The sequence below is a fragment of the Scophthalmus maximus genome, chromosome 5, assembly GCF_022379125.1.
Source record: "Scophthalmus maximus strain ysfricsl-2021 chromosome 5, ASM2237912v1, whole genome shotgun sequence".
Classification (NCBI taxonomy): Eukaryota; Metazoa; Chordata; class Actinopteri; order Pleuronectiformes; family Scophthalmidae; genus Scophthalmus; species Scophthalmus maximus.
This window is the reverse complement of record NC_061519.1, coordinates 15617572-15645038: the sequence shown is the minus strand read 5'-3', so window position 1 is coordinate 15645038 and position 27467 is coordinate 15617572. Positions and strand designations below refer to the sequence as shown.

The 27467-nt window shown below is 43.8% G+C and overlaps 2 protein-coding genes and 1 long non-coding RNA gene across 7 annotated transcripts in view; 2 read left to right on the top strand and 1 right to left on the bottom strand.

Moving 5' to 3' along the window:
* Positions 1-2838: 2838 nt before the first annotated feature.
* LOC118311553 lies at positions 2839-13030 on the bottom strand. Its single transcript, XR_004794016.2, has 3 exons — positions 12875-13030; positions 6018-6080; positions 2839-3669 (listed from the first exon to the last, which is right to left on the bottom strand). It is a non-coding gene; the product is annotated as an uncharacterized LOC118311553 (long non-coding RNA).
* Positions 13031-21303: 8273 nt separating this feature from the next.
* On the top strand, positions 21304-24392 carry ticam1 (toll-like receptor adaptor molecule 1). 2 transcript variants are annotated; one of them, XM_035635175.2, is made up of 2 exons: positions 21304-21409; positions 21819-24392. In XM_035635175.2, the coding sequence occupies exon 2, from the start codon at positions 21953-21955 to the stop codon at positions 23681-23683; it is 1731 nt and encodes a 576-aa protein (XP_035491068.1). In that variant the 5' UTR covers positions 21304-21409; positions 21819-21952; the 3' UTR covers positions 23684-24392. The 2 variants fall into 2 exon arrangements, with proteins under 2 accessions (XP_035491068.1, XP_035491069.1); XM_035635176.2 differs by lacking the exon at positions 21304-21409 and adding an exon at positions 21421-21672.
* Positions 24393-26488: 2096 nt separating this feature from the next.
* Positions 26489-27467, top strand: part of camsap2b (calmodulin regulated spectrin-associated protein family, member 2b) — a 28281-nt gene continuing 27302 nt past the window's right edge. For all 4 annotated transcript variants that reach the window (XM_035634688.2, XM_035634684.2, XM_035634685.2 and 1 more), the window contains exon 1: positions 26489-27145. In XM_035634688.2, the coding sequence (XP_035490581.2) occupies positions 27007-27145 (139 nt within the window). In that variant the 5' untranslated portion in view covers positions 26489-27006. The remainder of the gene's footprint in view (positions 27146-27467) is intronic.

The following is a 27467-nucleotide window of genomic DNA, read 5'->3' as shown; positions in this document are numbered from 1 at the left end:
TTATTTTCAGTATGTCTACTGAGCATAACATATCTTATTTTTTATTGCAAAAGCTTCACTGGGAAAGTATCCACAGTAATAATCAGGTCTGTTGATACTTCGTCCCAGCAGCTACAATACTTTAAATTCCCTTTAGACCTTAAAGCAACCCAAACAGAGGTGAGTAAGCCTTTTGCTTTTATGCACTACATACTCATGACCTTCTCTTGCCATGTTAAAAAAAAAAATCTTTTAAAGTTTTCATAGACCAATGTCATTGCTTATGACATGTGCTTTACATGTTCCATAATTAATTTTGCCATGGATTCCTGTGTCTGTTCTATGCTTTAGTCAGTGTGCTGTGTTTAATAAGTGTTTTTGTTTTTGTATCTGTTCCTGCCGCTTTTTAAATGTAGGACACTTAAAATTAAACTCTAAATTAAATTTGAGCAGGACTCCCTGGCAGAAGAGACATTCTATCTCAGAGGGGACTTCCTGGTACAAGGACGAATAGAATACATTTGTTGGAAACAGATTAGCAGAGAGCAGTGCAGCTTGACTTTGAATGAAATGACAGTTTCAGCTGCAGATGCGACAGGAAGCAGTCACATTGACCTCCACCGATCAATAATCAGTTGTCTTTGTTTTAGTCAACTTGAAACTGACGGAGCGATTATTCTAAATTCTTATTAACAAGTTAGTGCAGCTTGTTCAATGTAACTTGTGAAATTAAAGAAAAACATCATGTGTGCTTTTGCAGCCTTGCTAGGATATAAAACGATTGCCTTATTATGGAATCGTCGCGTGACCTTCATCTGGCCCCTGAGCCAGTTATTTCAGATCCCTTCTTAATTTCCAGGGAAAGTTTAAATTGTGGGCTGATATGCAATAAAATAATAATATCAGATTCCATTTCTGTCCCTCAAACATATCCATATTCCTCATTAATAATGAAGAGGTAGTTCTTATGTAAGCAAGTAAATAAGTAACCTCTTATTTATATAGTGGTTGAAATTTACAAAACCAGAATCAGGGGTCAAATCTTTTTCTCACGGAAGAAAGAAAAATAATTAATACATTTTTAAAAACCTTTTATAGAAACTATACTTATGTATTGTAGAACCAGGATTAGAAGAAAAAAACATAGAATAAAAGAAAGAAATAAAACCTGGAAAAATAAATGTCTACTGTGGGTCACTTTGTTTCTTATTATGTATTTTCACAGTAATCTCAGAGTGAACCACCATCTGCTCATACTAGATGAAAAAAAACAAAGTCTGAACACTAGATGGAGGTACAATCACTTAGAAGATGAAGAACGGTGAAACGACATTTCAGCACAACACTCCTTTTTATGATTTTTATTTGTTCGAAAAAATGTTTTGTCATGCACTGTGCTAATTTCAGTGCTGGCTCACACGATAATGTGGACTTACAACTGCATTGTCATACTTTCTTTCACTTTCAACAATTTGTAGTTTTCACAGTAGAGCCCATGAGTGAAAACATTTTTCTTTCTCCAAACGAAAATTGTCATAATTGAAAAAGCTAAAAAGAACACTTTTTCCCCCATAGATTTGCATTATGTCCACTCCATGGCCATTAGCTGTAGCTGCTGGCAACGCCACCAAAGCTGAACAAACTGAGCGTTTTCTCGTGTCGCACGAGTCCGTCCCAAATGATAGTCCTGAGCCACGCTCGCAGCCACTATTACATCACCTCCACTGTTCCGCACCACTGCGCAGAGTGCTTTTCTATGAATAATACAGAGAGACGGGGGGAGAGGGACACGGACATGGAGCGTGGTTACTAAATGACAGAGGGACTACATACTGTTGAATAAAGAGCGATGGAGACTGTGGAGCAATGGAGTTGGAAGGATATTCTAGAGGAAAGCACGACTACGAGTTTCATATGTAATTCACAGTAAATAATCACACCAGACACTAATGCATGGGGTTCTGATTAAACTTTATTGAATTCATTCTTGATTTCATGAGACTATTAAACCTTTCCTACATATAAATAAAACTAGTGTGTGTGTGTGTGTGTGTGTGTGTGTGTGTGTGTGTGTGTGTGTGTGTGTGTGTGTGTGTGTGTGTGTGAGCTGTGCATTTACACTGCATTAATCACTGATACAGGACACAGTGTCAGAGTTGTTAGAGAAGGGTACGGTGAGAAATGGCAGCAGCGCGGCCGGTCCCAGACTGTCTGAAGGAAGACATGGTTGTATACTGCGTTTTCCCATGAGGGAGCAGGCTATAGCACAGGAGGGAAATAACATGCACTCTGAGACCAGCAGACAGGTCCTCAATCATGGCAAACACACACACACACACACACACACACACACACACACACACACACACACACACACACACACACACACACACACACACACACACACACACACACACACACACACACACACACACACACACACACACACACACACACACACACACACACACACACACACACACACACACACACACACACACACACACACACACACACACACATTTGCAGCAGAAGAAAATAATGAATGAAATTTACAAAAAAAAATTAACTAGATAATAATTTTGCTGGTGCTTTAATCTTTCTACTTTTTTTGTACTTCCCTTGTCCTTTCTCTTTGTCAGTGGCTGATTCCTACCGGCACAGACAGTTAACACAGAGTTAACTGAGCTTGGTATATAATTAGACAAACAAAAAAGAGCGGGATGAAACATCTAAAGGAGAAGAGACTCCAAATGATTACACATTCACTCTGCTTCCTTCCCCCTTGCTGCACACATAACCACCAATTAGAGGAGAGGAGAAGGAGGAGAAGGACAAGCAAGCAGCCAGAAGTCTATTTGTGTGTGTGTGTGTGTGTCTCTCTCCCTTTTTCTCTGTTCCCCTGAAGACTCCCCGCGCCGGGGAGGGAGGAAGAGAAGGAGGAAATAGAAGTTAAAAAAACAAGAAGTATATATAAATAAAGAAATCAGAGTGCTTCACATCCGGTCGGCTGATTGGTTGAGACACGAGTCGGGCAGATCTGGGCCACAGTTGCACTCATTGTTCAGTGAGCTTTTCTACAAAGTCCAACCCAGCGACAGCAATGAATGTTGATTGTGACCTTTGGGTCTTTGGGTACAGCGGAAACACAGTGTCACTTCTGTGCATGTGTGTGTCTTCATCTTTGGATTTGCATGCGCCCACTTGCCCCTTTTGTTCATTTTCTCCTCCTCTACTTCCGGACGTCATCAGAGCGAGCCACGGGGCACAATCAACGGTCGATGGTTTTTACGTGATCCATACCAAACTCACCGACAGCGTTGAATGTTCTCCGAGGCAGGCAGGACGGCGGGGTGTGACCGTGAGCCGAGCTGACAGACAAGACAGAGCGTGGAGGACGGAGGACAGACAGTGAGACATGCGGGGGACGGGGTCAGAGCCAGGGACGTCACTCACGCCACAGAGGTCAGGTCGGCACAGCACAGGGACTTAATGACACAGGACAGTGGCAGAATGAGTCCTCTGTCCACAGGGCCAAGACAGGTCTGGTTACACAAAACACATTGTGAAGTGTAATAAGCTGGAACATAAACTGAGAGGACCTGCTTCACTACATTACCACCACGCCATTAACCAGAGGAGGCTGAAGTCTTCGGTCCATCTTCAGTTTAAAACTGGCTGTGACAGCATCTGAAAATGAAAAGATGAATAAATGAAGAGGAAAACCAATATTGTTGATAATAAAAGGGTCAGTTCACCTAAAAAAACACACATTTTCTTATTTCCTTTTGTAGTATTTAGCCAGGCAGCTTGTTATGGTTTCCTTTGTGTAGGTTTTTCTCCAAATATCTTATATTAGCAAAATAAGGGAGGAAATTAAAAGTTGTTGTACTAATAAAATATAGAACATTTGAGTCTTTCCAGAACTAAAAGTTCCAGCTACACTGAATAATCCACACAGCACATGTCACCTGTTTTCACAGCTGCTGTTCATTCAGGAGACAAGCTGTTCCAGTAAAAACGGAGGACCTTACAAATAAGTTTGTGCTGTTGTTTTTTAATTATGACGTTGCTGTTGATTATTCGAATGTAACTTTTCAATGCAATTACAAGGATAGATAAAATTCCATTCATCTTCATTGTTTTTAGGGTGTTGGCGAGAAGTCTGAGACATATCTTAAATCATGAAATTTGTTTAAACCAAAGCTATCAGCAAGTTGTAAATCAGATCTTTATTTATTTTTTCAAATTGGAGGGACCGACGTTTGATAAGTTTTACAGACAAAATGTGAAATAAATCAGCTGCGTGTTGAAAGTGTAAAACCATCTCTCGGTGTTTTGACATTGCTCCGAACAGGCTGCCTATCTAGTCCAGAGAACAATGCTACGATGTCCCGCTGTGCAGCAAAGCTTTTCATACCCCAGCCAGCGCCGGGCCACGGACTGAGAGCCCCCATTGTCAGGAGCGGAGCATCGCTGGGGAACAACTACCGATAGTGTCACCGCACTGCTGCACAGACCGGAGGCTGACGTCAGGATGGTAAACGCTGATCTACGGTCATTCATCGGCTTATGGGTGCTGATGTCATCGGGCAAGCTACCCCAGAATCCATTACTCTGCTGGGGCTGGCAGGCCAACGTCAGGCTAGCATGATAATAGACTGGCCACAATGGATGAGTAATGCGTCACATAATTGCAGCTATAATTCAGAAAGTCATAAAAAAGACAATTTGTTTTTTGGCCCGTGAGCGGGTTAGGTCTTTGAATAATTGCCCCCGTTCTCTCCCACGGCCGACGTTCTTTTATGAATATGCAAAAATGTTCAAATTCATTTGTATGACCGTAGAGAAAAAAATATGGCAGACGGCAGGTAGATAAATAATGTCCAATAATGTAGTAAAATATTTACAGTCACTCAGTAAATAACATAAAACATTATTAAGTCTTTTTTATTTTTAGTTCCCTTTTTTTTCTGCAGCATGTGAACTGGAAGCCTCTTTTCTCTCAGGATGAGCCAGAGCAGCTTCAGATAAGAGACTCAAATCATAAGCCATATTACATTTTCCCTACTCCACACACACACACACACACACACAAACACCTCAGCCCACAATGAGACCTAAAATGAAAAATAGGCGGAGGGTCGAGGGAGAGGAGAAAAGGGGGCTTTGCCATGGCAACCCCAGTGTCAGCCAGCCATTTCTCCTTAATCCCCCCCCCAGTTCAATATCGCGCCCTCTGAGGGACCCCCTCTCTACAGCTGAATATTTCTTTTGTGTTGAGAGACTGTGTGTGTGCGTGTGTGCATGCATGTGGGAGGGAGGGATCACGGAGGGGGGAGGGACTGGGGTTTGAGGGGGGAAATCATAGCTAACTCATTTTAAATGGGGGGCCATGCAGCAGGCCACAGAGTTTCAACATTACACCGGAGTCCAAACCAGAGTTCAAATCACACACGCGCGCGCACACACCAACACACACACACACTCACGCACACTCACGCACACACACACACACACACACATTTTAAACACTATACTGATGGAGGGAGATAATCTTTTGAAATGGCAGATAATTACACCATATGGCAAACAGCCGGGCCTTTCCTTCCTGAGCCAATCACCGACAAACCCTGCACTTTATTTTATTATTTTTTTTCTGCTTCTGTGAAACTCTCGTGGTCTCTTGTTCTTGCCTGAGCAGGCCACTCTACATTACTGACAAAAGCGGTTTTGGAATTGTGGGTGGGGAGAGGCGTCAGCTGCTAGACAAAATAAGAAGGCCTCTATTTGTTCCTGACAATAAACGTCCCCATCTTCGCAGCTCCTCCACAGCTGCAGCCAGATAGGCTTCTAACTGCAGACTAATAGAGAGCGAAGTCTCCTTCCTCTACTTTAAGCCGATTTAGGTTTATAGTCATGGGCTTTCTGAGATACCACTCCACCAGGATGAAGAGGACAAAGGAATCCTGACATTCAGCAAAAAGAATTTAGGGTTTTTATGAAAATATGGCTTAGTGATGGTGTACACAGTATACCTGATGGAAACAGTCTTCATCGAGTCACAAAAGTCAGTATCAGGAGGCATGATGTGTGAACACCTACAGAAAGAAGACAAAAGCACAGACCGCAGATCAATCTTACTGAAATAGAAAAAGCGTCGCCTTTTTTTCTGTGAATCTAACAGATGCGATTAATTTGATTGTCATTAGAAAGGTTTCCCAATCAACGGACGATTAATGTGCAGTCCATCCTCCGGAAATCCCAAAACGTGCTTCCCCTGAGGCCGAGCGATGGGAGTGGGCGGAGGAAGTGCCAGCGGTGTGTCTCTGGGGTGGTCTGATGTTGCCGTGGGTGAGGCTTTTATGTAGCTGCATGTCCACTCCAGTGTATACTGTACATTCACGCGTAATGACTAACAGACCTGCAGTCTGTCTGTAGGAGCCCCACACGCCACCCCATGCCTACACATGCATATGTTCCACTTTAATGGCAGCCTTCAGACTCCATTTGAAGTGTGCGGTGGTGCGCACATGCACGCAGAAAAAAATACCCCAACATTTTCTCAAAGGACAAATAGGACTTTGACGATGTACAGTGTCCTCATTTGTCTAATATTTGACCGCTGCCGGCCGATCGTGTGAAGTGGGCATTTAAATCAATTCAAAATATGAACAATAATTATAGTTTGGCTGCTTTGTGGTGGTTCTTTTTTTCGAGCACACATAGAAGTACTGAAGGCTTGCCAAACATCTGGCTGTGATACTGTATGTGCCATAGGCTGCTGACATAAAAATAGACCGACTTAATTTGCACTTCTTTGCAGCTTTTAGCTAATTTAATGTGCTTCCTTCCCTTGCTTTGAGTAGCATTTCTCTCTTTCTCTCAACCCAGATGCTTCAACAATGAGAAATATGATCTCCTCCCTCATATACTGAACATTTAGGCAGCTGCGGCCGGACTGATTTAACTTTAGTAAAAGTGCTCCGTGCCAGTCTGGTCTGCAAGAGAGCAAAGGGCACAATGTAACACAAGGTGCAGAGTCGGTTCAACAAGTGCGAAGACATAAACCAAAAACAAATGCACCAAGTTGGTGCCTTGGGACTGATTGGCTGTGTGGGGTTGTCGGGTGACCCCTGACCTTTTTAACCCCGAGGAATGTTGTCGTGCTGGTGCGAGTATTGTTCCAGCCTCCCTGAGGAGCCCCAGTTGAGCATCGGGTGAATGCGAACACTGAATGTTCCCTAGGGCTCCTCCTTTCCCTCCCCTTTCTTCCCCCAACCGTTTCTTTTCTGCTCTTCATCCTCAGACTTCAACAAACAAAGGGTATCAACAGGTCGGAGAGTGGGCCGCTGTTGTTGGCCTGAAGTGCACATGCGTGCAGAAAAGGGTCGCCGAACGTGGGTGCCAGGCAGACTCTCCTCGCTGACATAAGTGACCAACAAAGATGCAGTAAGAGGCATCTATGAAAAACCGCGCTCCAGAAAAACCTTCTTCACCCTCTCACTCATCCGATAAATCACTGTTTTTATTGGTCCACTGTCCAGATCTAAGAGACGCGTGTATCTTCAGGCAGTCTTGCTCTAGAGGAAGTCACCAGCAGTAGAAGGAGACTGACGGATGAGAGGGCCAGACAGACAATTACTGGCCAGGTATGTCCTTTATACCCACCTAGGGCTGGTTAGAGGAAATGGAGGGATTTATGATGTCATAAAAAAGTGCCAGAAGAGAAGTGCCTGAGAACAGGTTGTCTCTGGAGCCATAAAAAGACTCTTGCAGCTTCCGCTCCCTCCCCCCTGACTACAACCCGAGATGATAACACCATAGGCCGAGCGCCACCGGGTTAGAGCAGACAGTTGTATGTGTATAATTGATGTGTAAGCATGTTATAATGTGGTAAAAAATATTGGTAATGACTAGCATATGTGTCATTGAATAATAACTGTGACTTAAAACCCCTGATAAATCTAGAGGTGGAAAGTAAGAACATTTGCATGCTTGATTTGATATTTGGGCCGCAAAGAATTTATGGTTTAATCTTGTAGTAATTTGTACTTTTTTTTAAGTGCAAAAATGCACAATTAGCTCATAAATTGTTGTGCATATTTTCCAAAAGGAAGTACTTAAAAGTCAACTGAATCACACACCAGATTTAAAATACACACATTTTAACACTACTATTCGTATTTGCATTTACTTAATATATTATTAATTTCTTTTTTTGTCTATCCCTCTCTACAGTTAAAACCACGACAAAAACAATCGTTGTGCAGGAAACGTCTTCAGCACGAGAGGCCCCATCTGTCAGCTGAAGCTAAGCAGGTGGAAGGAAAAGGAACCCTAAAGACGTTCAGTGTCGACATAAAGGACGGCCTTTCCTCTTTGCATGCACACCAAACTCACATCTACGCGTATACACACAGCACGGCCCCTCCTACTACAAAAAAAGATAGACGCACTCTCACAGTCTAGGCGCTTGTTGAAAGAAAAAAAAAGGAAGAGAGAAGGTGGTTATTTGCTCTACAACCTCACTAAGGACGATTCCCATTGTAAAAAGGAGTGGCTGCACAGCCCCGTTTCCTTTCATCCCTCTCCTTGAGGCACGCTGCCTTTGTCTCACAGGGGACAGAACAACCAGCATCCCGGCCACGCTACGCTGGTCAAATACCTGGGAACTACAACTGGCCTGGTGGGAGAAAAAAAACAGAGGAGAGGAGGAGGAGGAGGAGGAGGAAGAGAGAAGGGGGATAATGTGTTGGTGTTTATCTGAGGTACGGCGAGACTGGCCAGCACAGAGGGAGGAGCCTGTTAAAATAAAACCTGTTATTAATTCTCAAAGGTAAACTTGTACAAAGCTGCAAAGAACTACGAACACCTGGTGCCAGATTATATGTGCAAAGAAAATATGCCCATGCTTTTAAAGATTTACATTTTTCCTTCAGTTTTCAGTCCATACTCCTCTTTTTTCCTTGTTAGGGGTAGTGAAGGTTTTTTTCTTCCCCCCTCCTCTGAATTCTGAACTTTCATGCCAGCTCAGCAGAATGAAGGCATGTCCTGTATACGAGGTATTGTATAGGGGTGAAGTGAGTTTAAGTCCTCCTCCAACCCGACCGCGGCTGAATGTAAAGCTTTACGTTCCGGTCCACACAGTCTGCCTCGGCAACCAGGCCTCGCTGTCACACCTCATAAAGCGGAGCTCAAACATCAGGGTTGTGTTTAAGGCCAGGAGGAGAAAGATAAGGCAAAATAAGGACAAATACGGAGGGAAATATGAATGCATCCATTCAAGCAACTGTGGAGAAAAGAGTGAAAAGCCCTCGACAAAAGCTCTTCAGCTAAAACTCTGATGGAATGTCTCCAGCACACTGAATACAAAAATATACTTTAGGGACAAATTGCAGCAGGAAAACGTAAGGAAGTGAAAATACCATTGTGGGATTGTTAAGACCATAATCCTCTCTTCTTATTTCTGGTTTCTGCTTAGCTGTCGAGAGGGAAGCGAGGACCCACAAGTTTATTTTCAAATAGTCCACAAAGAATGCCTGTCATTTCCTGGCATTCCCCACTTCCATATGAAAGCCCCCTTTCCTTTAGGAACAATGGGAAAGATTCAAAAATTTCCATGGGGAGTTTCTTGCACTTTATTGTATCTTGGCGATACAATGGCGAGCGTGTTGCGACAGAATTGAGACAGGCTGTTTCTCACAGCCATGGCAAGATTGGGACTAATGCAAACTTTTGGTCTTACAGCGACCATGCCTCACGATAAAAGCGGCCACACAACAGCTGCAAATGAGCTGAGAGTGAAGTCCAATGGCCAAACCTGGCTTTGACAAGTCACTGGAATATCTGTGATCTCTCATGATCTAGGATCCACGGAGGTTACGTCAACCTACGTCAACTACAAGATAAAAGGGAGCCTTTGAATCATCCGAAAAATCTCCGACTTCATTATGCATGGAGGATGGAAAATATTTCGGAGAGCAGATGTTCAGAGTTTAACAGGTTTTAACAAGTTTCCCTAACCTCCTTATCGCTGTTCTCTAATCCCCAACTTTATCTGTAACACAGATAACACACACACAAGCCGCAAGAGTTTCTTAATTAGCCAAAAGAGCGGGCGTTTGGCCCTGAAGTGGAAAGAGTTCAAATGCCATGTGCTCCTGAATAGTCCAATGGGCTCTTGAAAGCCACCTGGCTTGACCCAAGCAGACCCTAAGCCCTTGGCGTGACAGGAGGTCAGAGGTCATCTACTCATCTAGATAGGCAGTATGTTGCGATGCCTGAGGCGGGGAGCAGGGTTCTCCATTACCTAACCCGAAACCGCAACTGTGCACACAAGAGCAGCACAAACACACACATATGGACACAGGTTCCTGCTGCTATGGACTCATTCAGCCCTTAACTTAATTTAGCTGTAACGCATGGACACAAACCAAGTGGATCTGCTGAACGGCTGCGAAAAGATTTGCGGTTTTGGATCCAGAGATGAGGATTAAAGTCTGAAAGATCAAAAAGAAAAATACACAAATTTGACCTTACGCCTCTCTTGGTTCATGATCCACTGAGAATCCACCCTTTTCATGTTGTCCAGATGGCTCAGAAAAAAATGAATTAAATAAGTTCGCATATTGTATTTTAATGACTAGAGAGAATCAGAGGGAAGTGAGTGTGGAAGCTCTTTTTCTTCCTCCTGATTTGTGTGTTCAGTGCTTGATGGCAGCGGGGAAAGAATTGCTGGGAGTCATGTGACGGCGAGATGTGACTCCCCGATGTGTTAGATTCACACTGACAAGAAAAAAAACTAGAGAAACCTAATTTTTTTTTTTTAAATTTGAATCGTTCTATGAATTCTGCCGAGAGACAGATACTGTGTAACTGTGGACGAACGACTGCGCTCACTCGGTTAGGAGCCTCTGCGCTGTGATAGCAGGTTGCTTCTCGGCATAATTGCAGGGCGCAGCTGATGGAACCCATCCACATGTGATAATGAGCAACGCAGGAATGATGATCATAGCTTCAGCGGGAGATGAGATAAGCCAGCATCCAACCACCCCTCTGCCCACATTGCCGTCCGCAGGAAGACGGTGGCTTTGCTCCGTTCACCCATCCCGCCCTGCTGACTCTCCGGGAGCTACTCAAAACCGAATTAAAACGATATGCACTTGAACGTTTCGCCGTGACAGGGCGGCTGCTGCTCTTCCTCCTCATGATGGACAAAGCTAAAGTGAATTATATGTAACTCGGCCCTGAGAGGGACGGAAGAGAGGCTATCGCAGCTGATCACATCAGCACCGGTCATTCACTGCACATCTCCATATTGACATAACTCTCGGCAGGATTGTTTTTTGTTCCACCACAAATTACGGAAAAGAAATTTTAAGTCCAATAAGTTATGCAACTGTCAGCGTTAGATGACATGTGCGCGAAGCTTGTTTCAATCTATGCGTTTCTATATTTCATCAAAGCACACCCAGAGCCAATAAAATGTAGTGCTGCACTAAGCGTCTAGACCTACTACATCCAGATGGCAGAAGAATTTATGGAGACTGCCTCATTAACCTTAAGGCATATGAGTGCTTGGCACTGCAAGCTGAGAGACTAAGCGTGCAGTTTCTGAAGTCTCCAAAAAAATCAAATAAAGAAAAAGCCTGTGTCAGCTGCATTGAACTACGGGGAGGGTCAGAGACGAGTGGCAGCAGGTTAGGCCGCTGTGGCCCGCACAAGAAAACCAAAAAAAAAACAACGCGTGTAGCACCATGATGGAGAGTATTCATTTGATCAAAGTGTCCACCCTGAAAATGGCAGGCTGGCTTCTTCTCGCCATGTGCTAGAGGCCCAGATTCCGGGAGTAAGTCCGATGCGCAAAGCAAAGCCATGCTTGTCATCTGCATGCACTGTTGCAACATCCGTCTGCATTTTAGAAAAAAGAAAGAAAAAAAAAACACACACACACACACACACACACACATTTCAACCATACGTGGATTGTGTTGCACCGGCACCCAAACGTAGAACACTTGGTCTGCACCAGTGCCTCGTCTATCTGTTCTCTACGTTACGCGCCGATCCACACACTGGCGGAGGGGCGCACCGTGAGTCACGGCTCGCTGGGGGACGGGTGGTGGCGGCTCCGACTGTCTGTCTGTCGGTCGGTCTGTCTGTCTGTCTGTCTGTCGGTCTGTCGGTCGGTCTGTCTGTCTGCTCTCCAGGTGTGTCCCTCGGAGGAGGCAGGGAGGGAGGGGAAGGGGGGGTTGCTGTAATGTCGATACAATGACAGATGGTCCTCCTCACAAAGCCGGCGCGCATTGTTCTGCTTGGAGAAAAAAAAAAAATGATAGCCACCATTCATCAGTGTTCGCCGACTGTCGGGCCCGTCGGGAGCAGGAGGCCGACGGAGCGAGGCCATTTGAAGTTGTACGACTCGAGCCGCGACCCCGCGCAGCTCGGACACGCGGGCGGAAACTTTCCCAGCGACGGGGACGAGCATGCGTCGGCACACTGTGTACCATAATAAGTTGAAGTGTTGCATTTAAAATCGACACAGGCTGGAGGTCTGGCGCGGAGGCGATCGGAGGCACGCTCCTCGCCCGGGACGGACCTGGCGAGAGGAGCGATGTGAGACGCGGCGTGTCGGACACATTCACACGAGCCGGTTTTCCTTCAGAGCCGCCTGGTCAGCGCCCCTCCCGACCCGACCCCCGACGCATAATGTCACAGAGTTCCGCGTCCGTCCCGCGCTCCTCCGGCACGGGACCCACACTTTACCGAGTCCAGTCGTGTCGTCTCACCAAAGAGCGCCACTTTGCGCGGATTCTACTGGATTTTGAACGAATAAAACGCGTGTGCATATGTTAGGTTTTAGTTTATGCATTTCACATGGTGGCATACTTACAGATCGCTCCCTCGCCGTCCTGCGCGGGAAGCTGCAGGATTCACCGTCCTGGCGACGCGGCTTCCTCTCGCCGGCCACGGAGGATGTTTTTTTTCACTCTCATCGCCGCCGTCCGACGCCAAAGTCCACAGCGACCGCGCGCCTGCCCTCCGCGATCCACACGTCGCGCCTGTCTGAGGGGCAGGAGGGAGGGCATCCGGTGTACAGGGATCGCCGGGAGGACCGGGATTGGCTCAGAGGAGATAGCTTGATGAAATGCGCGTCTGCTATTGGACGCCCGGGGAAGCGGGGAGGCGGCCTGTCGTTCATTATTCAGGAGAAACCGGGCGGGGAGTCGAGGATAGGGCCAAGCGGCACATGCAGACAATGCCCTGTGTCTCCGAGATTCACATTTCATTGGTGGACTTTATCCACTACACAGTTATGGCTCCCAATAATCTCCTCATATGGACTAACATTCAAAATGGAGCACTTATGTTAAGTCTGTCTGTGGAAGCTATTACTGATTATAACGACCTCCGAGTACTTAATATAGGCTCTGGGATCACTGTAATATCCCCACAACGGCAATTTCCTGTGCTAGAATAGGATGTAGGATAGAGGAAAGCCCTGACATTAACAGCAATAAATCATTGCCCTTCTTCTTCTTCTTTAAAAAAAAAAAATTGTGTCTTTATATATGGATTTGGCAAAAAATAACATTTACTGGACTACCCAGATGGAACTATGAATAATCAAGCATTATTATCGCAACATCAATGCTCAAGAAAGTCTGTGTGTGTTTTAGTATGTGTGTGTATCCATCTAGGCACGTGTGTGTGTGTGTGTGTGTGTGTGTGTGTGTGTGTGTGTGATCCCGAGTGTGTGTGTTTCTGCTGTATGTAGGCTACCAGAAGGCTGTAGCTGCAGAATTTTCCACACAGGAGCAGGGGAGGAAATGGTGCATGGATAATTCTCTCTTCAGATCTTCTGGTACTAGCTCAGAGAGTACTCAGCTGAATCAATACTGCTCAAAGCTTTCTCATGTTCCCCTTCGCACATCAGTGCTACACTGTTGGGAGGCGGCGGAGTCCGAGGCGGTCCATTTTAGACATCTCCCGGAGATGATGCTTGTAATTAAAAACTCCACCACTCCTTGTGTATATGAGTGATTACAATACTAAATCACCCTTGACCTACAGGCCTTCCTGTCCTGTACACACACAGATCCACATCCACGATGCAGACTGTGTGTTGTTAACCTGCATTCATGAGCCCGTGTGTGAGCAGACGGAGAAATCCTAATAACCACAGCGGGGGCTCTTCTCCGACCAGTAGCCATGGTGATTGAACACATTTCTCCACACAGCAGAGAGGCGGTCTGTCTGCGCTGCACCACACAGGCCTTTATTAGGCCCAGACCCTCGGACTGGAAGGAAGGAAGCACCAAGTGGAGGATCACACCCATTTCATTGTGACTCTACAATTTTACGACAGTCGAGAGGCCATCGGCCACAAATTAGCCCCTTCTTTGGAAGACGCTATGCTCCTGTCCCAGTCAAACCGATAAAGCAGCCCACTCAAATCTCAACAAAGCGGCACATCATCTGATTATTGTGTGAATTTGGTGGCTAATTTGCATAACTGGTGGGAATGATGCTCTTGGAAGTACAGCACCTAGATTTATTCAGTATTCAGTCCAATTTCAAACATCCAATTGAAAGCTCCAGCCTTGGCTTGATTTCCTTTAAGCTTCTAATCTCTATTTCCTCTTAATTTAGCTGCAGCTTCAATCACAGCTCTTTCACAAATCTAACCGCGTGGGTGTTTCTGTGACTGCTATCATGTGAAAACCCTTTAATTCCATATTCGCCACAATTCATGGTTCCTTTTTGAGTGAGGGGTCATGTGGGCCTCCGTGGATTAAAAAAAATGGTGCTACTTCCTGATAGAGTACTCTTCATCAGGAGTCTTTGAGTTGTAACTTTCTAATGGTTAATAAATCATCAGTTTTAAGACATGGGCTTCCAGGCATCCCAGTGTTTATCTTTCTGTGATGTTTATATATTAGTAATATTATTATTTACCTATTGATACTATTTATGGGCCACATATCTTATGGCAACAGTACAGGGGATCTGGACCAAAACATTTAGATTTTGTGGATTGCAGGATATATTCTTTAATCAACGAATTTTCATATCCCTGTGGAATATTTGAAAATTGTAATGATATGTCATAAGTTGTTTTAATTATTGGTTCGTAATCAGCTCTCTCTTGTAATGGAGTATGTTTAAACCTTGGTATTTCTTCTTTTTCTTGAGTAACTGAATGATCTGAATATTTTCTGACCACTGGTAGAAAGAATCGATAGAACAAAAGAACATTTCTACGCGCTGGCAAACCAAAAGCTGTTCTAAGGAATGGCTTGTACATTTTTCATCAACTAACATGAAAGGCTTTATAAAGAAAAGCCTTGCAGTAATATTGTACTAAGATCAATTTAATCTGATAAACCCCAAATTGTGTTTTCATCAGCCTCAAAACATGCCCGTCTGCTTATAGTTCATGAAATACTCTTGCCATGCTATTTACTAATATAACCACAAGTGTGTGTGATCCAGAAACAAGCCGTCCTTCGACTCAAAAATGGAGAGTGTCTGATGTGCTACTGTTGATTTCCATGACAACGTATTAAGTTAAGGCTTAAAAACAGGGCTGTACCGTACTGTGCCTAGTAAGAGTGACATCTCCGACTGCTTCAGTAATGAGCTGTCTAACATGCTGTCATCCTCTACAGATGGAGTACATACAGTGCAGGCCACTCAACACTTTTGAGAATTATCCAGTGAGAAACATTTCTGACATAGGTGATAAACATTTCCCCTGTTTCCAGACTCCACACTAAGCCAAAACTAATGGCTGCTGGCTGTAACTTCATATTTACTGTGCAGACATAAGAGTGGTATCGATCTTCTCATCTCACTCTCATCAAGTAATCAAATAAAATGATTCCCCTAGATGTCAAACTATTCTTTTGAAATTCTCGTCTAGTTTCCTGAATCTTATAAACAATATCACTCTAACTTCAAGCTACACATGCACACGCCCAGCATACAGGGCTAAGTGCTTTAGGTGATTTGGAATTCAAATATGTAAGTGTTTCCAAAAGTGAACGGGGGATTTTAACAATAGTGATCACCTCCAACTGCTTTCTTAAGTGTCTAAACGTAAGTAGCGATGATCATCATTAGACACACACAGGTTTTGTTTACTTGATGGGTCAGAGAATCTTCATATAGCTGTCCCCTGGTTAACTGTTCTCATACAGCTAATTGCGAACCACAGTGTGAGCACCTTATCTCACACCATCAACAGTATGGCACGGTCCCGCCAACTCCGGACTACCTCCACAAACCCAGCGTACAGATCTGCCATCATGGAAGCCTCCTGTTGGGTTTCATTCTTGCCCGGTGCCAGGAGCGAATTCCCTGTCTCAATTAATCAATGAGTTTCTAATGGAATGCTTCCCTTCAGGATGAGGCCCATCACAGAGGGGGTTGCCTTCAGTGCTGTCGGTGAAGCTGCTCTGATTGCCTGAATACACTCCCAGCTTTGGAGTCACTGCAGATGTCTGCTAATTGTGGTGATTATGGCGAACGGAGGGGGGTAGGGATACGTAATGAATTTCCCATTGCTTTCATGCCTCACATCCTTTGGTTTTGTGCATCTGCTATACAAGCGAAGCATCCGCGGGGTTTGGAGATGGACAAAAGTGACATGGGGGATTGGGCATGTGCTTTTGGATGGGCATCCATTCTAACACCACGTGCAGCCAGATTGGGTCCATTTATTCTTTTAGTTTTGTTGGAGGTTTGAATTCATTTCCTCTTCTCTCCTCTCCCCTCTTCTCTTCTGCTGCCTGGTCCTTGCATGTGTTTGACTCTGTGGATGACTTTAAAAACCTTGAGCAACCTTTCCTCACTGACCAAAATTAGTTCTGACTCACAATTATCAAGTCAATTTTAACTCTATAACTATAGAACCCTTTTTTTTTTTTTTTTAATCAGGCTTTATTATATTAACACAAAATGTTGTCTAATGAGAGAGAAATGGAGAAATCTGAGTGGAGGGACCCTCCTCTACAATCGGCAGACATACAATTTAGTAGATGTTTTAGAAATATGGGAAGAGGGGAGAAATAGCAGTAGAAATCTGCAGAGGCATACAGAAAAAGAATAATTTGACATTTCAGGAAATTAGCTTTTTCACTTTCTTTCCAAGTGTATATTTGAAAACAACCACTAAGCTAAACCAACACCAGCTATTTTACTTAGCTTACCACAAAGACTAGAAACAGGGGTAAACAACTAACCTCTGTCCAATGGTAACAACATTTTCCTGTCAGCGTATCTGCAGTTCACAAAGTAACATGTTATATCTTGTTTTTTCATTTGTACCAAAACCAAAAAATTCAAAACAATATGTTGCGGTTTTATGCGTCTCTAACTGACAAACTGTCTGTTTCCCCTGTTTCCAGGCTTTGCGTTAACATAAACCTGACCACTTGCTGTAGCCTTATATTTAAGTTGCAGATTTCATATATTATTTTTCTTATTCAACTCTTGGCAAGAAAGAAAAAGACGATTGTTTCCTAAATGTATGCACTTTTCCTCGAAATAAATAAGATAAAAACAGTGATGAGTAAAGTAATAGTGTGAAGATTGTCAGGGAGAGTAAACTTAAGGGAAGATGGAAAGGAGCAACAGTAGGTATTTATTTAAATGCATCGGTGATATACTATAACTTCAGAAAAAACAACTTGGAATCAGTTATACAGTCCTCAATATGTATGAAACTGTGTAATTTGAAGGAGAAATTGAACTGGTGGTTTTGCTAATTTAAAAGCCACATGTAAATGACTTGTGCAGATTAACAACCTATTAAATTGAGAGGATTATACATGCAATCTGAATTTTCTGCGCTCTCTACTTTTCATGATTATCATGCCACTCTGGACATGCTACTCTGGACATTGGACTGGAACAAATCATATACATTCATTTAGCATATTAATGAAGCTAAGTATCAGACATTCTCTCCCCTGTGTTGCAAATGCAAACATGCCTGATTTACTGTGGATGTCCTTTTGCAAGGCAAGAGTTAGCTAATTCCTTTGGGGCGAGTGCCCTTCCTGTCACACTGATCAAAGACTTTCTCTTGATATGAGCATAAACTGCTCCATGCCCCATCACCGTCAATGTCTGTGCATGCGTGTGAGTTTGCGTGTGTTTATGCAAGTGTATGTCTACGTACGTGTGTATATATGTGAGGTGAAGTGGGGGTGTTGTGTGTGTGTGGGTATATCCATCCCCCCATCACCAGAGGCTGTATTATGCATTGTTGTTGGCATGGCCTACATGCTCACCCAAGCATAGTCCAGTGTGGTACAGTACACACGTCTTCCTATCCCCACTGCCCTCCCCTGTTGTGTCCGCAGGCCCGCTTCATTTACCTTTGCTCCTGAATTAATGCTAGTTAAGTGTCACATTAACTCAGATCTGTTTACCCGCTTTGTCAACAACACAAACTAGCCTCAGTGTGTGAGAGCCAGGGTTATTTTTGCTTCAGTACACAGCACACGCACTGGACTGAGTTTGTCAGTATTGCATGTAGGCTACCGAAAGCTGCAACACGAGCCCCATCTTTTCCGAACAAAATGCAGTGTTGCACAAGATTTTGAGGCTACATGATGTTTTCTGCTTTCACAGCAACACTGCAGAGGGTGCAGGAAAAGGCAAAACTTTTCACCAAAGTGCAGGTGTTTCATTCAGTGTTTCAATAGGGGTCAAACCGTGGGCGTGAAGTCTCATCTGAATGATATGCCTTCACATGTACATGTGTGTGGAGCATATGTTTGCCTGCAAGAAGTGAGTGTGTTAAATTCTCTTAGCATGTGTGACGAATCGAGTGGCTGGGAATGGAGCAGCGTGTAGCATGGCCTCTCTCGGCCTCTCACAAACTGAATTCTAAAGAGGGCTATCGATCTGTCAAGGTCTCAGGTCGTCTTTTGCTCTGCCCCTATCTCACTATCATATCTCACCACCTCCCTCTGTCTGCCCGTTCCTCTGTGTCTGTCTTTGTAGCCCCCTCTTTATTTCTTGCTCATTTTGAATGGAAATGATACAGAATGTGTGAGAGAGATGCAGCAAGCGGGTGAGACAGATAAAAAAGAGAGAGCATCCCCCACTCGTATGTCTTTCATCCTAATCCGTAGTCTCTGTCCAAGAAAGGGCCTCCTTTTCACTTGTCTGCCCTAAAGCCTCTTATATGTGACCCTTCTGTGTCTCCCTCAGGGCTCTCTCCCACGGCCAGAAACCACAGACACACACACACACACACACAGACACACACACACACACACACACACACACACACACACACACACACATATATATTTGTGCATTTTCGTTTTTACTAATAAACCATGTAAGGTTAGAGTCGCATGTTTTTTTTGTGTTGAAACAAAGTAATAGTTGGACGAAAAAACAAGAATGCATTTTCTCCAGACAACATTACTGAAGCTATGCAATGCCACGATTTGCAGAACTGACAGAGCCTGTTACTTCATATTTTGCCTAAAGGTGAAGGCAAATTTACCGCCAGGCTGACTAACCCAGCTGCTGGGAGAGCGTGTCTCTCGTTAAAACAACTGACCTCAATAAAAATGGACGTTTGGCAGTACGTTACATAACACACTCAGGATGATCCTAAAGGCTGAGGAGATGTGTGTGTGTGTGTGTGTGAATGTGTGTGTTGATTTTTGCGATTCTGTGTGTTTGAATGTGTGTATATGTGAGAGAGGTACATGAGGACATACGCATAAAAGTTAAGTGCACATCACCCAGAATGCACCTTATGAACGGCATCTCAAAGATGATATTGATCATCAACTGGTTTATTAGAGCTTTTTTTTTAACAAGTAAATTATCTAATGTACACTTTAAAAAGTGAACGTGGAAATTGCCTGATTAATGAGAACAGGAAAAAAGAAAAATCTTTCACTTAGATATTTATCTATCATCCATAATGTTAAAGCAACAACTTGGGGGCAGATTAGATATGTTTACAAGGGTTAATGTTTGGCCTCAGCCTGCCTCCACAGTTTATTTTTAAATTTTTACCTGGAGCAGCGCAAGAACCATTTCACCTTCAATTTAATAATAATAATAATAATAATTTTAGGAAAGATAAAGTACAACTGATATTATTTCCACTGTGAATTTGGTTTGGTTTGGCTGTGGTACACTCCTGCAAGAGAGTGAACAGTGCAATTTTGTCAGAACAGGGTTAATGAATGTCACAGAGCAGTGACAAAGTGGTGAACGCCAGACACAGTTAAATCTCGTGCTTTTAGACTCGAAACTGAGAAAAATAAAAACAAGATATATATATTTTTAGATAAGACATTCCGTACCACCACCTAGAAATAACCAAGAACGATTAAACATTTTGGATACAGATTTAGCGAGCTGATTCAGATTTGATAAAATGCTACTGCTCCCCATCCCTATTATTCATATAACCCCAAAGTAGCGAAACAGCAATTTAGTTTTATAGCTATTAAGGCCAAAAGGGCAGAATAAGATACAAATCCAGGTTAGAACAAAATCACAACCTTCTGTGCTCTCAGAAAAGTCAGTCTACCCTCTCTTTAGCCAAAGAAAACTACCTTCCCCCATTTCTGACCCTCCTCTTTCCCATCGATTGATTTTTATACTGTCCCAACAGTCGGCTTGGCGTGTTAGCCTGTAGGCCATGGATGGGCCTGTGCTTAAAACAACAGAGCCATGGTCTTGGTGGCGTGTGCAATATAATTCAGCTGAATGGTAATAATTTATTCAGCGAAGAAACACACATACCAGTCCTACAATAGTCCTATTTCCGGAAGGCACAGAAACCACGCTTCCTATGGAGTTAGTGTAATCCCTCAGAAGTGGTCATACAGTAAACCTATCACACTGCACTCAGCACGGAGAACAGTGAGGCTCTCTGTCTGCCCTGCATTGAGGGATCTGATCTTGGCTCGCAGTCTGCCTGGTGTGACCCCACCCCTGCTAAATACAGGGTTAGAGGTTTCCTCCGTGGATAAAAATACACTTGCCTCTCAGCAGAGAAGGGGGGAAAGACAGAATTCCTCTCTCTACGGCGACTATTGTGCACGAGGCGCTAGAGACTTCCACACTAATCGCAAGTTCTTTTTTCTTTTTTCAGCAGATTTGCAATATTGTGACAGAGTTAGACACACAAATGTTTATTTTTCGTGTTACAAAGTTCACATTGTAGGGGTGAATGTTTGCATGAAGAAAAAGCATCCCCTCAAAGAGGGCGCAATTGATGTTGCCAAGTGGAGAACTTTGTTTTGACCAGATATGAATGCCACTTCCTGCTTTTGTATTTTGTCCCTCATGAGTTCCCATACTTCACATTCTGTGACATCATCACTATGTTCTGCAAAACTGCTCCAACAGGGAAGAGGCCCGTCGACTGCCACAGGTACGTTTACTGATCGACTCAACTCCAAAAGTTTGACGAGACTGAGGGGTGTTCTCACAGCTCCGTCTCTAGTGTGCACTAAAAGCTTCCTGTGAAGAGAAAAGAGTTTCATATCTGTTGAAATGAACTGGAAGAGAGGTTCTCTGAGGGACTTCCTTATTTAAGCTGGAAACACACAGACTATATTCATTGTCATGGCACCTGGAACTCGGTGCCGGTGAGGAGTTTTAAACTTGATGCGGTGTTAGAGAATCAGCTGAAAGGTCAGTTTTACAATAATACAAATTTAGATTTATAAGATTCCATTTGAGCTACTTCTATGAGTTGACTTGCTACATAATTAAAGCACAAAAAAAGTAATCTTGTGACTGTGCCATTTGTGACGCTTGTTGTTTTTATATCTTTAAAGATACAAGAATGTCCAAAACAATGTGAACCTCTCCCATGTTTTTGAACCGCTGAGGAAGACGACGTTGGGAAATCACATGTGATCCTGTGGGATTCTACTTAAGGCTGGAGGTGGAGTAGCAAGAAAAACTGAAAATGAGTCATGAGGTACAAGAAAATCAGGGGACGGGACTGAGAGACGCGTTTGACATATTATCTAAAGAGCCTTCGGAGCGACTGCTGAGCCTGACGATTCAGTTGGGTGAGTCTCCTGAGGAGAATATCATACACGCCTTGTGCCTTATCATTCTCCATAGAGAGGATCGGGCCCTTGACAAACTCCAGATGCTGAAGGACAACTACCTTGCTAACCACGTGGCTGAAAGGTGGCAAATGAGTCGAGGGAATTTAGAAGATTTTGCGGCTAGTTGTGGTGAATTCCAAGAGTTAACAGGAGAATCCTTGGCAGTGTTGGCTCGAATTTTTCGAGTTTTGTCTGAGCGGAGGCTGTGTGGTCCCCTCCTGAGGAATCTGGCATATCAGAGAGCCATTTCCATGGAGAGTCACAAAACAAGCAGTTGTGAGAATCTGGAATATGATCCATTCAAGGAAGAAGCTAAAGATGTCTGTGGGCCTCAGATTGAAGAGTGGATGTCCTCCTTGAGAGACCTCAAGTCTGTCAGCCTGGATGAAATAAACATGACATTAAAAGCTACTGATCAGTCAGAGAGAGCTTATAGTCTTGCCAGCCCTCTGCAGGTGAGCTTGTCAATGCCCTCATACCCAACTCATCTAGAGATTAGTATACCCCCAACAGCCTCATTTCATGGGGACACAATGGCTCCAGAGACATCGGATAACACCAAACCCAAGACTAGTGTCCTCCTCGCGCCTCGGCAGTCTCATTCATCGGAGGAGCCTCAGACAAAACCCAGGGAACCTGCTCTGCTTGAAGCAAAGACAGTCTCAAAGATGGATGCAGCATTTGCTGCGGTGTGTGGGAAGTCGGCTGGTCCTCACGTTCAGATTAAGACTCCAAACGAATCCACCAAACTACCCGCTGCAACAAAAACGTTTGTACCTGATTCAAAAGAGAAGCATGAAAGTAAAGGTGCAGAAGAGGAGGAAGAGGCAGTCTTTTACGCATTTGTCATCCTGCACGCACCAGAAGATACAGATGTGGCCGAGAACTTGAAGGAAAGACTGGAAACGGTCAGCGGATGGGAAGGTGCAACTTTCTCGGGGGACTTTGCCATCCCTGGAAGGAGCACTCTGAAGTGTGTGGAGGATGCTATCAACAACTCAGCCTTCACCATCCTGCTGCTCACACGCAACTTCAACACTCGTATGGTGGAGACGGAGACGGACACGGCCCTTATCAACTCCATTAACAAGAAATACAAGCACAACACTGTTATCCCTCTGCTGCCACGGGAGAACCCTTTGCCAAAACAGAGCTGGCCCCTGGTCCTGCATACAATAGTTCCACTCGACGAGAACAGGAACTTTGAGAGGAAGGTACGAAGCTCCTTGTCTCCAGCAAAACTTAAAAATCAAAAGAGAATCTGGGAAGAGGGACAGAGAATGAAAAGACAGATGGAGAGACAGGACGAACTAAAGCGGTTAAACGAATATGAAAAGCAGTTTATACAAGAGTGTAAACTGGCACAGTCGCAGGAGCGAGAGAACCGGAGGCTTTTGGTGACACAAAGACTTCTTCTTGGTCTCAGTGTTGAACCAGAAGAGGATGGCGGCGACGGCAGGAGGCAACCACCAAGCATCCATATTGAAAATGCTCAATACATAATGATTGGTAATGACTCTCAAATGACTGTGGATCACTTTGGAGGTATAGACAAGGATGATTCAGTTTACTCTGAGGAGTAGCAATAAACTGACATTGGTAAAAAATGTTAAATTGATATTTTCCTGGGGGATAAAATGTCACAGCTATAGCAAACACTATTGGATATTCAATGCAGATTTGTTTCAGTGTACTTCGACCTGTTTGTAACCTTCAATGATTCACTGGGCAGAACAGAGACGTTTTAGATTAATGTTCAGCTGAGGACTGCCATCTGCTGACCGATTATTGGTACATAGCTCCCGACCTCTTCCGCTGTGTGAACCCAGCGCAGACACTAGGATGTGATGTTGTCACATTTTTCTCATTGCCCCTCTCAGGAGCCTCTGAAGTGCAGTGTCAAGCCAACAGCATTACATTTTTTTGCATCAGAGAGCTAAAAGAGGTTAAATAAAATCAGACTTTTAAGCTATTCAGTATTCGACGAGGGTGTTCAGATGAGTGTGTGTACTGTAAATTCGCTTTGCCAAGGTACAGTTTAAAGGTAACTGTAAATATTTTAACTTTTGGTGATTGGATTTCTAGATTTCCAAGTTCATAGCAGTTGGGGCCATCTCCTCAATATGATCCTTCACGTCCGTGATCTTGACTTTTATAGGATCTCATTTGGATGAAGTTTTTCGCCTTTTCAGTGGTAACACTTTCATGGGTTTAGTTGCTGAGAACAACAGTAACAGATTGTTAACAAAATATGCTGGTTGCCAATAAATGTTGAAATGATTTGTAAGTGTCGACTGATCGACTCAGACTCTTGTTTTACTAGGATGAACTCATATATATATATATATATATATATATATTATATATGAGTATGACAGTTTGTCCATGAGTCAATCTGTCCTCTGAGTTTCACAGACAGTGTTTTTGATGGTTCAGTGATAGACAATGAACTACATCAGAAGACCAGACTTACGTGTCGTTAAGTGTCGTCTTTAACAACATTAGTTTTTAAAATTTGTATATCTCTTGTTTTACTTTATCTTCCCAACTTTGCACTTTTATCTGGCTTGGAAAGATACTTTACAAACCCATTTTTATTTATTTTTCTAACTGTTGTCCTATCCATATGTAGGAGAATGACACTTTGATTGATGTCTAAAGTTTCTATATGGCTGCTGAGATATCCCTTTTTTTCTATTCAGTCTTTTAAAATTCTGTTACTGCTTATTTAGGCTTCAATCAACGATGGAAGAAATATAGAAATCCTTTTCTGCAGCAATTTTCATGTTGGAAGATACTCCACTATAAAAAAAACCCTGTGCAATCAAGTACGGGTTTAGATCAACAATCATTTACTTCTTATTGTTGAATGAATGACATCATTAAACCATTAATATGCAAATGTCGTGGTAACTTCTAATCTTAATGTGCCTTATGGGGGTACCTTATACAGTACCTACAGCATACACAATGTTTGATTGGTATTTTTTGTTCTAATAGGACACTCATGCTATGTTCTTCTTATTTTTTTCTCTCCAAAAAAGCAAAAAAGTAAGCTGGTTTTATAGGAAGGGCACTGTGGCACATGGCGCACACCTTTTTTCAGCTAATGGTCGACATTTGTATCACAAAAAAAGTATGGAGGATGGCCCTTAATTTGTTTTTTTCTTCATCAAGTGAATCATTCTTATTTGAAAGACGCAGCATGTTGTGCACCATGTTGGTCTGTGTCTGTAAATCATGCAGGCTAGCAACTGGCTTGACCCTTTCAAATAAGGTGACTCACTTCATCAACTCAAGCACTTACAGAAATATTTCTGCATCTGCACAAGCCCCACAACCTCCTTGGGGCCCTGTGTTAGAGCGACTTGCCTCTTTTTCAATTCAGCCCACTGGTTGTTAGAGCCTGTGCACGTCCGTGATGATAGCTCAGTGGGTTGATGAAGTTCTCTTGCATGCTGCTAAACTTTTTAGATCATGTTGATCACTCACTCGTTTCTATTTCCACCATTATATATATATATATATATATATATATATATATATATATATATATATATATATATATATATATATATATATATATATATATATGTATGTATACAATAATTAACGTTGATCCAAGAAGGCATTGAATCAGGAGAAACTGGACTTGGTTGTAGGTCCTTGAAGATGTTTCTTCGCCTCTCATACAAGAGGCTTGGTTATCCAGGTACGCGAAACCAGGATTTCGCCACAACTCAGTTAAAGCTGAAGAAGCCTCTTGAATGAGACCTGAAAAAATCTCCAACACTTTACAAGTCAAGTCCAGTTTCTCCCGATTTAACGCCTTTTGGACAACTATGACCTGGATGAATTAGAATCTGCGCAAACGATTTTTGTTCATTACATTGCCTTCATCTTCAATAACCGAATGGAAGCTGATTAAGGCAGTGAAAGTAAAAGTGTCAAAATTATGAAGTATATATCACATTAAATCCTACAAAATAGAAAGTATAACCAGAAGTAGGTTTTTTTTTTCCAATAAGCCATCTGTCATAATTGAAACAACATGGGGAAAAAAATGTGTCAGTCTGTGGAGATTCTCATTCATCCAGGTCATAGTTCTAAAGTAAAGGCGTTGAATCAGGAGCAACTGGACCTCGTCAAGGGTCTACATCCAAGTCCAGTTGCTCCTCATTCAACGTTTTTGGGTATTTTTTACATAATGGATCGCATATCTTGGTATGTGTGTGTGTATGCTCCTCTAAATCCTCCGTTGCCGTGAAAGTTTCCCTGTGGAAACAGCATTTGGGCCGAATCCCGCTGCCGCCTTGTTTGCCTCCGACATCATCCTCCTACCAGGGATGAACAGACGAGGCGGCGGTTTCGCGCATGCGCAACGCGCTGCATCCTCCGATCAGTGCGGCAGGAGCAGCGCAGCGAGGAGACGCCGCGGAGAGGGAGAAGGCAGAAGGGCGCAAACTGTTCGGCGAGAAAGCCAGGGGCAACATGGACCCACACGGGCTCTTCGGCTCGTGTGTGAGCGCGTCCTGTGGCGTCGGACTGTGACCGCACAGCTGCCCCGTCACGTCGGCCTGAGGATAATAAAAGAACCGACCAGGGAATGGAGGAAATGTTCCGAAACCCCTGTTCCCAAACTGCGCCGCGCCGTCAGGGCTAGAGGATATCACTAGGACAGAAGGACAGAAAGCGGGAGGATGGCGCTCACGTCTCCGAGGAGCTCCCTGTGAAACTCGTCGAGCCGAAGCTCAAAGTTTTTGGGTTTTTTTGGGGGGGGTCGGGGACAAGGGGAATTTTTTTTTTCCCTTTTTTTTTTCTGCATTGGAATTCCTCTGGACGCGATGTCATCCGCAGTCGGGAGGAATTCCTCTGGCTGACTGCTCCTCCTCCCGACACGGAGACGATGGGGGACGCGGCGGACGAGCGGGGGACGAGGCGGACCTTCATCGTCCCCGCCATCCGCGGCTTCGAGCACTACGACTTCACCAGGGCCAAGGTCTCCTGCAGCCTGACGTGGCTGGTGGCCAAGGCGTTCGGCTCGGGTGGGTGGCGCCTCCGGCTCGTCAAAGAGTTCTCCTCTCTGGACGAGCTTTCTGTAGAATAAGAAAAAAACACTGCTGGGGCGATAATGATCTGACATGGCGATGATGATGATGATGATGATGATGACGATGATGATGATGCTGCGTGCGACCTGCGGGTCGATCTAGTGGGACCATGTTGTAAACAACGGCCTGCAAATCTTAACTCCCATTAACTATACTCTCTTAAAGTGCTCGTCCCTTATTATCAGTGATAGAAACTGAAATATTTCAAGGTTTTATTCTACCAAATAGCAGCATTTGAATGAAAATGTGTCAGAAT